At 40.2% G+C, this 17,041-nt stretch overlaps 1 protein-coding gene across 1 annotated transcript in view; it reads right to left on the bottom strand.

Annotated features, from left to right (window-relative positions):
- LOC128643913 (kazrin) overlaps positions 1–7,480 on the bottom strand; it is a 47,559-nt gene extending 40,079 nt beyond the window's left edge. The window contains exon 1 of the mRNA XM_053696683.1: positions 7,225–7,480. Within this exon, the coding sequence (XP_053552658.1) occupies positions 7,225–7,357 (133 nt within the window). The 5' untranslated portion in view covers positions 7,358–7,480. The remainder of the gene's footprint in view (positions 1–7,224) is intronic.
- Positions 7,481–17,041: the final 9,561 nt, after the last annotated feature.

The raw sequence follows: 17,041 nt of genomic DNA, 5'->3' as shown, positions 1-17,041 counted from the left end.
CCAATTATAAACATGTTACTTGGAAAAGAACTCAGGAATTCGTTCCTTAATAAGAACAACCAAACTAGTATAAGCTTAAAGTTTTAGTCTTAGAACTCAATCTTGAAGCCCATAGTAACAGTTAAGAATTGAATCCAATTATAAAACAAATAATTGATTTATCTTAGAACAAAAGAAAACAGAATTTATGTTTACCTGATAAATTACTTTCTCCAACGGTGTGTCCGGTCCACGGCGTCATCCTTACTTGTGGGATATTCTCTTCCCCAACAGGAAATGGCAAAGAGCCCAGCAAAGCTGGTCACATGATCCCTCCTAGGCTCCGCCTTCCCCAGTCATTCGACCGACGTAAAGGAGGAATATTTGCATAGGAGAAATCATATGATACCGTGGTGACTGTAGTTAAAGAAAATAAATTATCAGACCTGATTAAAAAACCAGGGCGGGCCGTGGACCGGACACACCGTTGGAGAAAGTAATTTATCAGGTAAACATAAATTCTGTTTTCTCCAACATAGGTGTGTCCGGTCCACGGCGTCATCCTTACTTGTGGGAACCAATACCAAAGCTTTAGGACACGGATGATGGGAGGGAGCAAATCAGGTCACCTAGATGGAAGGCACCACGGCTTGCAAAACCTTTCTCCCAAAAATAGCCTCAGAAGAAGCAAAAGTATCAAATTTGTAAAATTTAGTAAAAGTGTGCAGTGAAGACCAAGTCGCTGCCTTACATATCTGATCAACAGAAGCCTCGTTCTTGAAGGCCCATGTGGAAGCCACGGCCCTAGTGGAATGAGCTGTGATTCTTTCAGGAGGCTGCCGTCCGGCAGTCTCATAAGCCAATCTGATGATGCTTTTAAGCCAAAAAGAGAGAGAGGTAGAAGTTGCTTTTTGACCTCTCCTTTTACCAGAATAAACAACAAACAAGGAAGATGTTTGTCTGAAATCCTTTGTAGCATCTAAATAGAATTTTAAAGCACGAACTACATCCAAATTGTGCAACAAACGTTCCTTCTTTGAAACTGGATTTGGACACAAAGAAGGCACGACTATCTCCTGGTTAATGTTTTTGTTAGAAACAACTTTCGGAAGAAAACCAGGTTTAGTACGCAAAACCACCTTATCTGCATGGAACACCAGATAAGGAGGAGAACACTGCAGAGCAGATAACTCTGAAACTCTTCTAGCAGAAGAAATTGCAACCAAAAACAAAACTTTCCAAGATAATAACTTAATATCTACGGAATGTAAGGGTTCAAACGGAACCCCCTGAAGAACTGAAAGAACTAAATTGAGACTCCAAGGAGGAGTCAAAGGTTTGTAAACAGGCTTGATTCTAACCAGAGCCTGAACAAAAGCTTGAACATCTGGCACAGCCGCCAGCTTTTTGTGAAGTAAAACAGATAAAGCAGAAATCTGTCCCTTCAAAGAACTTGCAGATAATCCTTTCTCCAAACCTTCTTGAAGAAAGGATAGAATCTTAGGAATCTTTATCTTGTTCCATGGGAATCCTTTAGATTCACACCAACAGATATATTTTTTCCATATTTTATGGTAGATTTTTCTAGTTACAGGCTTTCTGGCCTGAACAAGAGTATCAATGACAGAATCTGAGAACCCTCGCTTTGATAAAATCAAGCGTTCAATCTCCAAGCAGTCAGTTGGAGTGAGGCCAGATTCGGATGTTCGAACGGACCTTGAACAAGAAGGTCCTGTCTCAAAGGTAGCTTCCATGGTGGAGCCGATGACATATTCACCAGGTCTGCATACCAAGTCCTGCGTGGCCACGCAGGAGCTATCAAGATCACCGATGCCCTCTCCTGATTGATCCTGGCTACCAGCCTGGGGATGAGAGGAAACGGTGGGAATACATAAGCTAGGTTGAAGGTCCAAGGTGCTACTAGTGCATCTACTAGAGTCGCCTTGGGATCCCTGGATCTGGACCCGTAGCAAGGAACCTTGAAGTTCTGACGAGAGGCCATCAGATCCATGTCTGGAATACCCCACAATTGAGTAATTTGGGCAAAGATTTCCGGATGGAGTTCCCACTCCCCCGGATGAAATGTCTGACGACTCAGAAAATCCGCTTCCCAGTTTTCCACTCCTGGGATGTGGATTGCAGACAAGTGGCAGGAGTGAGTCTCCGCCCATTGAATGATTTTGGTCACTTCTTCCATCGCCAGGGAACTCCTTGTTCCCCCCTGATGGTTGATATACGCAACAGTCGTCATGTTGTCTGATTGAAACCGTATGAATTTGGCCTTTGCTAGCTGAGGCCAAGCCTTGAGAGCATTGAATATCGCTCTCAGTTCCAGAATATTTATCGGGAGAAGAGATTCTTCCCGAGACCAAAGACCCTGAGCTTTCAGGGGTTCCCAGACCGCGCCCCAGCCCACCAGACTGGCGTCGGTCGTGACAATGACCCACTCTGGTCTGCGGAAGCTCATCCCCTGTGACAGGTTGTCCAGGGTCAGCCACCAACGGAGTGAATCTCTGGTCCTCTGATCTACTTGTATCGTCGGAGACAAGTCTGTATAATCCCCATTCCACTGACTGAGCATGCACAGTTGTAATGGTCTCAGATGAATTCGCGCAAAAGGAACTATGTCCATTGCTGCGACCATCAAACCTATTACTTCCATGCACTGCGCTATGGAAGGAAGAGGAACAGAATGAAGTACTTGACAAGAGCTTAGAAGTTTTGATTTTCTGGCCTCTGTCAGAAAAATCCTCATTTCTAAGGAGTCTATTATTGTTCCCAAGAAGGGAACTCTTGTTGACGGAGATAGAGAACTTTTTTCTACGTTCACTTTCCACCCGTGAGATCTGAGAAAGGACAGGACAATGTCCGTATGAGCCTTTGCTTGTGGTAGGGACGACGCTTGAATCAGTATGTCGTCCAAGTAAGGTACTACTGCAATGCCCCTTGGTCGTAGCACCGCTAGAAGGGACCCTAGTACCTTTGTGAAAATTCTTGGAGCAGTGGCTAATCCGAATGGAAGTGCCACAAACTGGTAATGCTTGTCCAGAAAGGCGAACCTTAGGAACCGATGATGTTCCTTGTGGATAGGAATATGTAGATATGCATCCTTTAAATCCACCGTGGTCATGAATTGACCTTCCTGGATGGAAGGAAGAATTGTCCGAATGGTTTCCATTTTGAACGATGGAACCTTGAGAAACTTGTTTAGGATCTTGAGATCTAAGATTGGTCTGAATGTTCCCTCTTTTTTGGGAACTATGAACAGATTGGAGTAGAATCCCATCCCTTGTTCTCCTAATGGAACAGGATGAATCACTCCCATTTTTAACAGGTCTTCTACACAATGTAAGAATGCCTGTCTTTTTATGTGGTCTGAAGACAATTGAGACCTGTGGAACCTCCCCCTTGGGGGAAGCTCCTTGAATTCCAGAAGATAACCTTGGGAGACTATTTCTAGCGCCCAAGGATCCAGAACATCTCTTGCCCAAGCCTGAGCGAAGAGAGAAAGTCTGCCCCCCACCAGATCCGGTCCCGGATCGGGGGCCAACATCTCATGCTGTCTTGGTAGCAGTGGCAGGTTTCTTGGCCTGCTTACCTTTGTTCCAGCCTTGCATTGGCCTCCAGGCTGGCTTGGTCCTATGATTAGAGAAGGCCCCCAGTGAAAAAGGTGTCCAATACAGTGCCTGCCGGTTATTTTACATAATTCCCAAGAATAAAATAACTCCTCAAATTATGAAGTATTAAAAATACTTATATATCAATCGTTTTAGCCCAGAAAAATGTCTACCAGTCTTTAAAGCCCTTGTGAAGCCCTTTATTCTTATTTAATAAAAATGGCTTACCGGATCCCATAGGGAAAATGACAGCTTCCAGCATTACCAAGTCTTGTTAGAAATGTGTCATACCTCAAGCAGCAAAAGTCTGCTCACAGTTTCCCCCAACTGAAGTTAATTCCTCTCAACAGTCCTGTGTGGAAACAGCCATCGATTTTAGTAACTGTTGCTAAAATCATTTTCCTCTTACAAACAGAAATCTTCATCTCTTTTCTGTTTCAGAGTAAATAGTACATACCAGCACTATTTTAAAATAACAAACTCTTGATTGAAGAATAAAAACTACATTTAAACACCAAAAAACTCTAAGCCATCTCCGTGGAGATGTTGCCTGTACAACGGCAAAGAGAATGACTGGGGAAGGCGGAGCCTAGGAGGGATCATGTGACCAGCTTTGCTGGGCTCTTTGCCATTTCCTGTTGGGGAAGAGAATATCCCACAAGTAAGGATGACGCCGTGGACCGGACACACCTATGTTGGAGAAATATGGATTTTCTTTCTTTTTTTTTAAAAAAAAAACCACAAAATTCTTCTAGCTAAAATAGCTAAAGACATAGATTAACCCTCATTTGCGAATATATTCAATAAAATGAAGACACAAATGAAATCATTAGCATGATAGTCCAGTTAAAAGGACCAGTCAAAACAGAGGACTTGCAAAATGCAAAACAACAAGACAAAATGCAACAGCACCTAGTCTAGTAAATGTTGTCCCTTTAACAATGCTAAAATAAATCATAATCTGATACTTGATCTTAAAGTAAACAGAAAAAATGAACCAATTGCAATATCACAGGACCAAGAAAAGTACCTGAAACTAAATAATTTTCCATAAATAAGATACAACTATATAAAGGAAAATAAATACTATTTTGCTATAGAAACAATAGCATAATTAGTAGGCGTAGAGATAGCCCCAATAAATTGGAGAACCCTCCAAATTGAATTTAACTGCTGGCAAAGAATATAGTTTAAAACCTTGAAGAAGGAATAAAAAATAATTCTCAGCCTATTCCATTCCCTAGTATGGGGAATTGGAAAGAAAACCTCTGAAATCACAGAAGAAAAAAAGGCAGAAATAGTGTCAGCTAGTCTTAAAGAACTAGTTACCTTAATATCCAAAATAATCAACACCTCTTCAACAAAGAACAAATGTACTTTAATAAAAAAAATATAAAAAAGTAGATTTGTTAGTGTCAATATCTGATGAAGAGAATTTCTGAAAGAGAAAAAAACATCATCAGAGAAGGATAAATCAGTATGTTGTTGGTCATTTGAAACTTCAATAATTAAAAAAGAAGTGAAAAAAGACCTAAAAATTGTATTAGAAGGCACAAAGTCAGACAAAGCCTTAATCAGAAAAAATATTTCTTATAAATCTTCTAAACATTTCTTGTACTTAAGAATGGAAATGTATAAAGCATAAATACTAATGGAATCTGCATGTAAAAGTATATCATAATAACTTATTACAAACCATAGCTAAAGATAAACATTTATAACATTTAAAATAAATGAACTTAGCTTTGGCTTCTGACTCAGGGTTACTCGCAGACATCTTGCAATATGTAATAGAAAAAAACAACATATAAAGCAAAATTGATCAAATTCCTTAAATGACAGTTTCAGGAATGGGAAAAAATGCTAGTGAACAAGCTTCTAGCAACCAGAAGCAGTAATGAGACTTAAATAATGTGGAGACAATAGTGACGCCCATATTTTTTAGCGCCAAAAAAGACACCCACATTATTTGGCGCCTAAATGCTTTTGGCGCCAAAAATGACGCCACATCCGGAACGCCAACACTTTTGGCGCAAAAAAACGTCAAAAAAATGACGCAACATCCGGCGACACGTATGACGCCGGAAACAGAAAAAAAATTTTGCGCCAAAAAAGTCCGCGCCAAGAATGACGCAATAAAATGAAGCATTTTCAGCCCCCGCGAGCCTAATAGCCCACAGGGAAAAAGTCAAATTTTAAGGTAAGAAAAAAATTATTAATTCATATGCATTATCCCAAATATGAAACTGACTGTCTGAAATAAGGAACGTTGAACATCCTGAGTCAAGGCAAATAAATGTTTGAACACATATATTTAGAACTTTATATAAAAGTGCCTAACCATAGCTTAGAGTGTCACAGAAAATAAGACTTACTTACCCCAGGACACTCATCTACATGTTTATAGAAAGCCAAACCAGTACTGAAACGAGAATCAGTAGAGGTAATGGTATATATAAGAGTATATCGTCGATCTGAAAAGGGAGGTAAGAGATGAATCTCTACGACCGATAACAGAGAACCTATGAAATAGACCCCGTAGAAGGAGATCATTGAATTCAAACAGGCAATACTCTCCTCACATCCCTCTGACATTCACTGCACGCTGAGAGGAAAACCGGGCTCCAACCTGCTGCGGAGCACATATCAACGTAGAATCTAGCACAAACTTACTTCACCACCTCCATAGGAGGCAAAGTTTGTAAAACTGATTTGTGGGTGTGGTGAGGGGTGTATTTATAGGCATTTAAGGTTTGGGAAACTTTGCCCCTCCTGGTAGGAATGTATATCCCATACGTCACTAGCTCATGGACTCTTGCTAATTACATGAAAGAAATAGAGGCATATCTAAAAACCGAATTATACAACCAGATTCCTAATGCGCATTGCTGAGCAAAATTAAACCATATGGGAGTACAGTAGATAGGAATCAGAATAGGAAGCTAGAGAATTCAAACACTCTCCTACCTGCTCCAGGATTTGGATAGGTACGTGATTTTAACCAACAAAATTTACTTTTAGAGTTAGCCACAGTCTATTAATTTATTAGAGAGTGACCCAGGGATTATTCTATCAAGTATATAAGGTCATACAAATTTGGTCACAGGTTAGGTCCAAGATAACTGTCACTGAGCCTTCCTAACAAGTATAAACTAAGCACACTCAAGCTGGATGGGCAGGGATATATGTAGGAGGTACCCATCCCTGTATAATCCCTACCTAGTGAAAGGCACTATACCAAACAGTCCTGGCATGGTTCTACTAGTTTGTGAGAGAATAATAAAATCTACCCTCAATCTAAGGAGATCATTTTCTAGTAACTACATATAATGGTTTATTTTAGCTTGTTGCCAAAAACACAATGAAATGCAACTTGCGTAAATTGTTCCTAGTTCATAAAATTTTTTTTTTTTTGTGCGTGTCTTTTATATATGGTTTTGTAGAGCATAAGGGTAGCTAACCCAAGGTCAATCATTAGGTTAACAGATTTGGTGAGAATACCTGGACAGCTCGGAAGAGGCAAAGGTCCCCCCTGCAGTTACCAAGAACCTTTGACAAGTTATTAAGAGGGGGAGAGCTGTTTGGTTTTCTCTAAAAGGCTGCATAATATTAACACTTGTGAACAAACCTTGTCGATCTGCTGTGTGCGACGGATGTACGTGGTATAAGGTTTGCTGACTTTGTCGGATTGCTGCAGTAAGAGGCAGGTCCGCATGCATTACCCACTCCTGGTTACCATTTAACACAGCTTCACCTGGCATCGCTAGTGAATGGCGTTTAGGAACATCCTTTGTAAGAGTTGCTAAAGACTGCTTTGCCTAAAATCAGGAAAGAAAAAACTTGTTAGATACAGGAAAACAACATTACAAGTATATTATACTAGCCGTGTATAGAAAATGCTAAAGTAATAGAGGAAATATTAATGCACAAACAGGGAAAAGGAAGGGGGGGGGGGGAATAGCATGCTGCCCTAATCTAAATAACTTACCACAATTTAAAAGTGATACATTGTTAAATGAGAAATCTAAGCCTTGATTTAGACTTATTCTATTACAAACATTTAAACATTCTTGACATGTCTTTCTGTTTTTGCCAATGTGCCCATAATATATCTATGGAGTTTTGCACCTTATGATATGCATTACAGTAACACATGTAACACAAATGAAAATCATTGTAAGATTCCATAATACATCAGGGTCGCCAATTTGCAGCCCAACCCTATGCCATTGTTGCTGCCACCTGATCTAAGAATGCGTTCCATAGTATTTGTGGCCACGGTGAAAAGCAGAAATAAAAATATTTTGCTTTGAAAACATCTGGAGGGGGCAGAAACTAAGGTGGAAACTCTAAAGCTCGTTGAACAGCAATACAGACGGCACCATGCAACCTTACCTAAATCTGGCCGTGTGACACTAGAAAGTTTTAGGAAATAGATTTGTGTATTTTATAACCATAATTTTATATGCATCTCTTAATGCTTCAAATATTGATATTTGGTGCTCATGTGCTAGGATGTTGGCAATCACTGTTATCTGATATTCAAGAAAACCTAATAAAGCTTTAAGAATACTAATTTTAATAATTATATGATTGTGATCTCTAATGCGTCACATAGACAACCCTTCCATATCTGTTCTGATGACAAAAGTGCAGCATCCTATTTTATGGGTTTGTGCACAATTTCATGTAATCATCATGTTTTCTCATGGAACAATAAGCAAATGCAGGATATCCAGAAAAACATAATTTATGCTTACCTGATAAATTCCTTTCTTCTGTTGTGTGATCAGTCCACGGGTCATCATTACTTCTGGGATATTATCTGCTCCCCTACAGGAAGTGCAAGAGGATTCACCCAGCAGAGTTGCTATATAGCTCCTCCCCTCTACGTCACCTCCAGTCATTCGACCAAAGACCAACGAGAAAGGAGAAGCCAAGGGTGAAGTGGTGACTGAATTATAATTTAAAAAATATTTACCTGCCTTAAAAAAAAAAAAAAAAACAGGGCGGGCCGTGGACTGATCACACAACAGAAGAAAGGAATTTATCAGGTAAGCATAAATTATGTTTTCTTCTGTTATGTGTGATCAGTCCACGGGTCATCATTACTTCTGGGATACCAATACCAAAGCAAAAGTACACGGATGACGGGAGGGATAGGCAGGCTCATTATACAGAAGGAACCACTGCCTGAAGAACCTTTCTCCCAAAAATAGCCTCCGAAGAAGCAAAAGTGTCAAATTTGTAAAATTTGGAAAAAGTATGAAGCGAAGACCAAGTTGCAGCCTTGCAAATCTGTTCAACAGAGGCCTCATTCTTAAAGGCCCAAGTGGAAGCCACAGCTCTAGTGGAATGAGCTGTAATTCTTTCAGGAGGCTGCTGTCCAGCAGTCTCATAGGCTAAACGTATTATGCTACGAAGCCAAAAAGAGAGAGAGGTAGCAGAAGCTTTTTGACCTCTCCTCTGTCCAGAATAAACGACAAACAGGGAAGAAGTTTGGCGAAAATCTTTAGTTGCCTGCAAGTAGAACTTGAGGGCACGAACTACATCCAGATTGTGTAGAAGACGTTCCTTCTTTGAAGAAGGATTTGGACACAAGGATGGAACAACAATCTCTTGATTGATATTCCTGTTAGAGACAACCTTAGGTAAGAACCCAGGTTTAGTACGCAGAACTACCTTGTCTGAGTGAAAGATCAGATAAGGGGAATCACAATGTAGGGCTGATAACTCAGAGACTCTTCGAGCCGAGGAAATAGCCATTAAAAATAGAACTTTCCAAGATAACAATTTTATATCAATGGAATGAAGGGGTTCAAACGGAACACCCTGTAAAACGTTAAGAACTAAGTTTAAACTCCATGGCGGAGCAACAGTTTTAAACACAGGCTTGATCCTAGCTAAAGCCTGACAAAAGGCCTGGATGTCTGAATTTTCTGACAGACGCCTGTGTAACAAGATGGACAGAGCTGAGATCTGTCCTTTTAATGAGCTAGCCGATAAACCCTTTTCTAAACCTTCTTGTAGAAAAGACAATATCCTAGGAATCCTAACCTTACTCCAGGAGTAATCTTTGGATTCACACCAGTATAGGTATTTACGCCATATTTTATGGTAAATCTTTCTGGTAACAGGCTTCCTAGCCTGTATCAGGGTATCAATAACCGACTCAGAAAAACCACGTTTTGATAAAATCAAGCGTTCAATTTCCAAGCAGTCAGCTTCAGAGAAGTTAGACTTTGATGTTTGAATGGACCCTGAATCAGAAGGTCCTGTCTTAGAGGTAGAGACCAAGGCGGACAGGATGACATGTCCACTAGATCTGCATACCAAGTCCTGCGCGGCCATGCAGGCGCTATTAGAATCACTGATGCTCTCTCCTGTTTGATCTTGGCAATCAATCGAGGAAGCAGCGGGAAGGGTGGAAACACATAAGCCATCCTGAAGTTCCAAGGTGCTGACAAAGCATCTATCAGAACCGCTCCCGGATCCCTGGATCTGGATCCGTAGCGAGGAAGTTTGGCGTTCTGGCGAGACGCCATGAGATCTATCTCTGGTTTGCCCCAACGTCGAAGTATTTGGGCAAAGACCTCCGGATGAAGTTCCCACTCCCCCGGATGAAGAGTCTGGCGACTCAGGAAATCCGCCTCCCAGTTCTCCACTCCCGGGATGTGGATTGCTGACAGGTGGCAAGAGTGAGACTCTGCCCAGCGAATTATCTTTGATACTTCTATCATTGCTAGGGAGCTTCTTGTCCCTCCCTGATGGTTGATGTAAGCTACAGTCGTGATGTTGTCCGACTGAAACCTGATGAACCCCCGAGTCTTTAACTGGGGCCAAGCTAGAAGGGCATTGAGAACTGCTCTCAATTCCAGAATGTTTATTGGCAGGAGACTTTCCTCCTGACTCCATTGTCCCTGAGCCTTCAGAGAATTCCAGACAGCGCCCCAACCTAGAAGGCTGGCGTCTGTTGTTACAATTGTCCAGTCCGGCCTGCTGAACGGCATCCCCTTGGACAGATGTGGCCGAGAAAGCCACCATAGAAGAGAGTTTCTGGTCTCTTGATCCAGATTCAGAGTGGGGGACAAATCTGAGTAATCCCCATTCCACTGACTCAGCATGCACAATTGCAGCGGTCTGAGATGTAGACGTGCAAAGGGTACTATGTCCATTGCTGCTACCATTAAGCCGATCACCTCCATGCATTGAGCTACTGACGGGAGTTGAATGGAATGAAGGACACGGCATGCATTTAGAAGCTTTGTTAATCTGTCCTCTGTCAGATAAATCTTCATTTCTACAGAATCTATAAGAGTCCCCAAGAATGGAACTCTTGTGAGAGGCAAGAGAGAACTCTTCTTTTCGTTCACTTTCCATCCATGCGACCTTAGAAATGCCAGAACTAACTCTGTATGAGACTTGGCAGTTTGAAAGCTTGAAGCTTGTATCAGAATGTCGTCTAGGTACGGAGCTACCGAAATTCCTCGCGGTCTCAGAACCGCTAGAAGGGCACCCAGAACCTTTGTGAAGATTCTTGGAGCCGTAGCCAATCCGAATGGAAGGGCTACAAACTGGTAATGCCTGTCTAAGAAGGCAAACCTTAGATACCGGTAATGATCTTTGTGAATCGGTATGTGAAGGTAAGCATCCTTTAAATCCACTGTGGTCATGTACTGACCCTTTTGGATCATGGGTAAGATTGTCCGAATAGTTTCCATTTTGAACGATGGAACTCTTAGGAATTTGTTTAGGATCTTTAAATCCAAGATTGGCCTGAAAGTTCCCTCTTTTTTGGGAACCACAAACAGGTTTGAGTAAAACCCTTGTCCCTGTTCCGACCGCGGAACCGGATGGATCACTCCCATTAATAATAGATCTTGTACACAGCGTAGAAACGCGTCTTTCTTTATTTGGTTTGTTGACAACCTTGACAGATGAAATCTCCCTCTTGGAGGAGATAATTTGAAGTCTAGAAGGTATCCCTGAGATATGATCTCTAGCGCCCAGGGATCCTGGACATCTCTTGCCCAAGCCTGGGCGAAGAGAGAGAGTCTGCCCCCCACTAGATCCGGTCCCGGATCGGGGGCCCTCGGTTCATGCTGTCTTTGAGGCAGCAGCAGGTTTACTGGCCTGCTTGCCCTTGTTCCAGGACTGGTTAGGCTTCCAGCCTTGTCTGTAACGAGCAACAGTTCCTCCCTGTTTTGGAGCAGTGGAGGGTGGCGCTGCTCCTGCTTTGAAATTCCGAAAGGGACGAAAATTAGACTGTCTAGCCTTAGCTTTGGCTTTGTCTTGAGGTAGAGCGTGGCCCTTACCTCCTGTAATGTCAGCAATAATTTCTTTCAAACCGGGCCCAAATAAAGTTTGCCCCTTGAAAGGTATATTAAGTAATTTGGACTTAGAAGTTACATCAGCCGACCAGGATTTTAGCCACAGCGCCCTGCGTGCCTGAATGGCGAATCCTGAATTCTTAGCCGTAAGTTTGGTTAAATGTACTACGGCCTCCGAAATGAATGAATTAGCTAGTTTAAGGACTCTAAGCCTGTCCGTAATGTCGTCCAGCGTAGCTGAACTGAGGTTCTCTTCTAGAGACTCAATCCAAAATGCTGCCGCAGCCGAGATCGGCGCGATGCATGCAAGGGGTTGCAATATAAAACCTTGTTGAACAAACATTTTCTTAAGGTAACCCTCTAATTTTTTATCCATAGGATCTGAAAAAGCACAGCTATCCTCCACCGGGATAGTGGTACGCTTAGCTAAAGTAGAAACTGCTCCCTCCACCTTAGGGACCGTTTGCCATAAGTCCCGTGTGGTGGCGTCTATAGGAAACATCTTTCTAAATATTGGAGGGGGTGAGAACGGCACACCGGGTCTGTCCCACTCCTTAGTAACAATTTCAGTTAATCTCTTAGGTATAGGAAAAACGTCAGTACTCGCCGGTACCGCAAAGTATTTATCCAACCTACACATTTTCTCTGGTATTGCAACAGCGTTACAATCGTTGAGAGCTGCTAAGACCTCCCCTAGTAATACACGGAGGTTTTCCAATTTAAACTTAAAATTTGAAATATCTGAATCCAATCTGTTTGGATCAGAACCGTCACCTACAGAATGAAGCTCTCCGTCCTCATGTTCTGCAAGCTGTGACGCAGTATCAGACATGGCCCTAGAATTATCAGCGCACTCTGTTCTCACCCCAGAGTGATCACGCTTGCCTCTTAGTTCTGGTAATTTAGCCAAAACTTCAGTCATAACAGTAGCCATATCTTGTAATGTTATCTGTAATGGCTGCCCAGATGTACTAGGCGCCATAACATCACGCACCTCCCGGGCGGGAGATGCAGGTACTGACACGTGAGGCGAGTTAGTCGGCATAACTCTCCCCTCGCTGTTTGGTGAAATTTGTTCAATTTGTACAGATTGGCTTTTATTTAAGGTAGCATCAATACAGCTAGTACATAAATTTCTATTGGGCTCCACCTTGGCATTGGAACAAATGACACAGGTATCTTCCTCTGAATCAGACATGTTTAACACACTAGCAAGAAACATGCAACTCGGTTACAAGTTTATTTAATAAAAACGTACTGTGCCTCAAAAGCACTAAACGATTAAATGACAGTTGAAATAATGAACTGAAAAACAGTTATAGCATCACTCTTAACAAACAACACAACTTTTTAGCAAAGGTTTGTTCCCATTAGTAAAATAACACTAATTAAAAATTACAGAGCAACGTTTTAAATCACAGTCACTATTAAATCTCACAGCTCTGCTGAGAGAATCTACTTCCCTTCAAAGAAGTTTGAAGACCCCAGAGTTCTGTCAAAGATGAACCGGATCATGCAGAAAATATAAGTGTAACTGACTGAAAATTTTTTGATGCGTAGCAAAGAGCGCCAAAAAACGGCCCCTCCCCCTCACACACAGCAGTGAGAGAGAAACGAAACTGTCATAATCAAAACAAGCAGACTGCCAAGTGGAAAAAATAATGCCCAAATATTTATTCACTCAGTACCTCAGAAATGCAAACGATTCTACATTCCAGCAAAAACGTTTAACATGAATTAAATACCTATTAAAAGGTTTAATGTACTTTTACAGAGTAATTCCGGTGAAATACCATCCCCAGAATACTGAAGTGTAGAGTATACATACATGTCATTATATCGGTATAGCAGGATTTTCTCATCAATTCCATTCAGAAAATAAAAACTGCTACATACCTCAATGCAGATTCAACTGCCCGCTGTCCCCTGATCTGAAGCTTTTACCTCCCTCAGATGGCCGAGAAACAGCAATATTATCTTAACTACTCCGGTTAAAATCATAATAAAAAACTCTGGTAGATTCTTCTTCAAACTCTGCCAGAGAAGTAATAACACGCTCCGGTGCTATTGTAAAATAACAAACTTTTGATTGAAGTTATAAAAACTAAGTATAATCACCATAGTCCTCTCACACCTCCTATCTAGTCTTTGGGTGCAAGAGAATGACTGGAGGTGACGTAGAGGGGAGGAGCTATATAGCAACTCTGCTGGGTGAATCCTCTTGCACTTCCTGTAGGGGAGCAGATAATATCCCAGAAGTAATGATGACCCGTGGACTGATCACACATAACAGAAGAAAAATATTTACTATAGTCACCTAGGCTATAATTATACTGATGATTACTAAATGGTAATGAATGTCATCTTGTTTTATGTAGTTTTATCTAGCCTTAATAACAACAAATTACATATCAGACTGCAATTTTAAGTGCCAAAAAATTGCTTCCCAAATCTTATTTTTAGCTAAAAACAAAGCAAGTGTTGGTTGCAGACTGAATAATCTTATGTGGTCAAAAGTCATTATGGAGGACTGGAGAAAATTCTGCATAATTAAGACCTGATGCTTAATAAACTCACAACTTAGTCAATAAAATGTCAACCTTTTTAAAAAAATACAAATCGTATTTTACATCCACTTATATAAATTGAAGTCTCCAGTGTACAATGGAACCTTGTGCATACAACATGAATATGTATTCTCATACTGCACTGAATAGATTTGGAGTTGCTATTTGATAGATCCCTCTGCATAACAGCACCAAACAATTTTAGAATACAGTTGCATACTGAAGTAATGAGTGATATTCAATCATCAGTTAAATTAAAGAAGAGGCTAAAATATTTCCACATGCAGATAAAATTTGTTGGAGTGTGGAAGACATGTAACAATATGTTTTACACGCTGGTGGATTTATCCAGCGATAACATATTGGCATAATATACATAAAGAATTATAAAGGGCAATATCTCAAAATATTAGTTTTGACCCTCTGATTTTATTATTTATTAAACCCCTCAAAATGAAATGTAAGTAAAGAAAGATACTGATATATTATAAACAACTAATTCCTCAACATTGGAAGAAATATCATATTTCTACTGTGCCAGTTACTTTGTTACTGTCTTTGGACAAATATCCCTTCACCAGGTCAAACAAATGGATTATTACCACTCTGTAAAATGTAATTGGGAGAAATATATGTCATCTTCATAATGTTATATCATTGCTTTATTATTGTATTTACTGAACGTCAGGGCAAATTTTAGAAAAACTTTGTTAGAAAAATATACTGAATATGAAAATCAAAATGCTGTTTAAGTTAACACTAATGTTCAGTTATACAAAGCTGCTATGTATGTTACACCACCAATCTAATGTTATAGTGCACCCAATCTATTGCTCTTGTATTTTTGCTTTACTTTTTTTTTTTATCATCTGAAAAATGTAATAAAACAATAAAAAATAAAGAATTACAGAAAAATAAATTGCAGCCCTTAATCACGCGGAAAATACAAGGCATAAATGTATATGACCAATTTCAGTAACAAACAGAATCATAGTAACATAAAATATAATTGCACCATCTAAAGGTCAGAGGAGGAATAGCACAATGAGTGTAGATGTATACAACTTGATATTTTTGTTAACTCATGCTATAGTCAAAAATAGATAGATAGCAACCTTAAAGGGACATTAAACCCAATTTTTTTCTTTCATGATTTAGAAAGAGCATGACATTTTAAACAACTTTCTAATTTACTTTTATTGTCTAATTTGCTTCATTCTCTTGATATACTTTGCTGAAAAGCATATCTAGATAGGCTCAGTAACTGCTGATTGGTTGCTGCACATAGATTACAAAACAACAAAAAATATTGGTGCACATCCAACCACTTAAGTCCACTCTTTCATGGCATATTTGTATATCCTTCTGTCTGCCAAATATACTTACATAGCTTCTAATAAGATTGGGATAAACATCTCGCAATAATATGAGCTTATATTTGTGCTGCAAAACAAATACTTTTATCTGCTAAATATACTTACATAGTTCAAATAAAATTGGGATTAACATCTCGCAATAATACTGACTTATATTTATGCTGCAAAAACATTTTTTGTTTTAAAAATGCCTTTAAATGAAATAGAATCTTAGCCACACAATATTCACCACTTACAAGGTGTCCCATAAAGACTGGTCCTAACACTAACCAGTTTCCACACTGCAGCAAGTCATGTCTACACAGTGTGAAGCTTTCTAGCTTATTAAGTATATTTATCTGGAACACACCTGGGCTGGGTGGCGTGATTAACCAAAGGGGAGGGATTTGGTCAGCTCCCTATTTAAGAGATACAACAAAGGGGTTTTTTGGTTAAGCACACCACAAAAGGACTGTTTAATCTTAACACACATATTGTGAGAGTGCTACCAAAGTGACCAAAACAATTGCAAAACAAAAAATATTGGTGCACATCCAACCACTTAAGTCCACCAAAAGGAAATGGAAAAAGGAATAACGCAAAGGTGTAGAGGTGCCTGAGGTTTAGTTAAAAATAACTGTCTTAAATATAAGGGTGGGGTCGTGGACTCACCATATATTCGGAAAGAAAGAAATTTATCAGGTAAGCATGAATTTTGTTTTCTTTCCCAAGATATGGTGAGTCCACAATATCAATTACTAGTGGGAACCAATACCCAATCTAGAGGACACAGATGACTAGGGAGGGAAAAATACAGGTGGACTTAAACAGAAGGCACCACTGCTTGAAGATACAAAAATGGAAAAGAGGGCGCCAAATAGCGTGATATCGTTTTCTTCAAAGTGAAAGATATTTGACAACTGCTTGAAGAACCTTCCTCCCAAAAAGAGGCCTCAGCTGAGGCAAAAGTATCAAATTTATAAAATTTTGAGAAAGTGTGCAGAGAGGACCAAGTTGCAGCCTTGCAAATCTGTTCCCCAGAAGCTTCATTTCTGAAAGCCCAAGACGACGAGAGACCTAGTGGAATGAGCTGTAACTCTCTCAGGAGGCTAGCAGTAGCGTTACGCTTTACCGAGAAAGAAACAAAAAGGGCAGAAGACTGGTGAAAATCCTTAGTAGTCTGTAAATAGGAT

The sequence above is a fragment of the Bombina bombina genome, unplaced genomic scaffold, assembly GCF_027579735.1.
Source record: "Bombina bombina isolate aBomBom1 unplaced genomic scaffold, aBomBom1.pri scaffold_787, whole genome shotgun sequence".
NCBI classification, from domain to species: Eukaryota; Metazoa; Chordata; class Amphibia; order Anura; family Bombinatoridae; genus Bombina; species Bombina bombina.
Note: the sequence above shows the minus strand (reverse complement) of the source record. Positions and strands in the feature narration are given on the sequence as shown.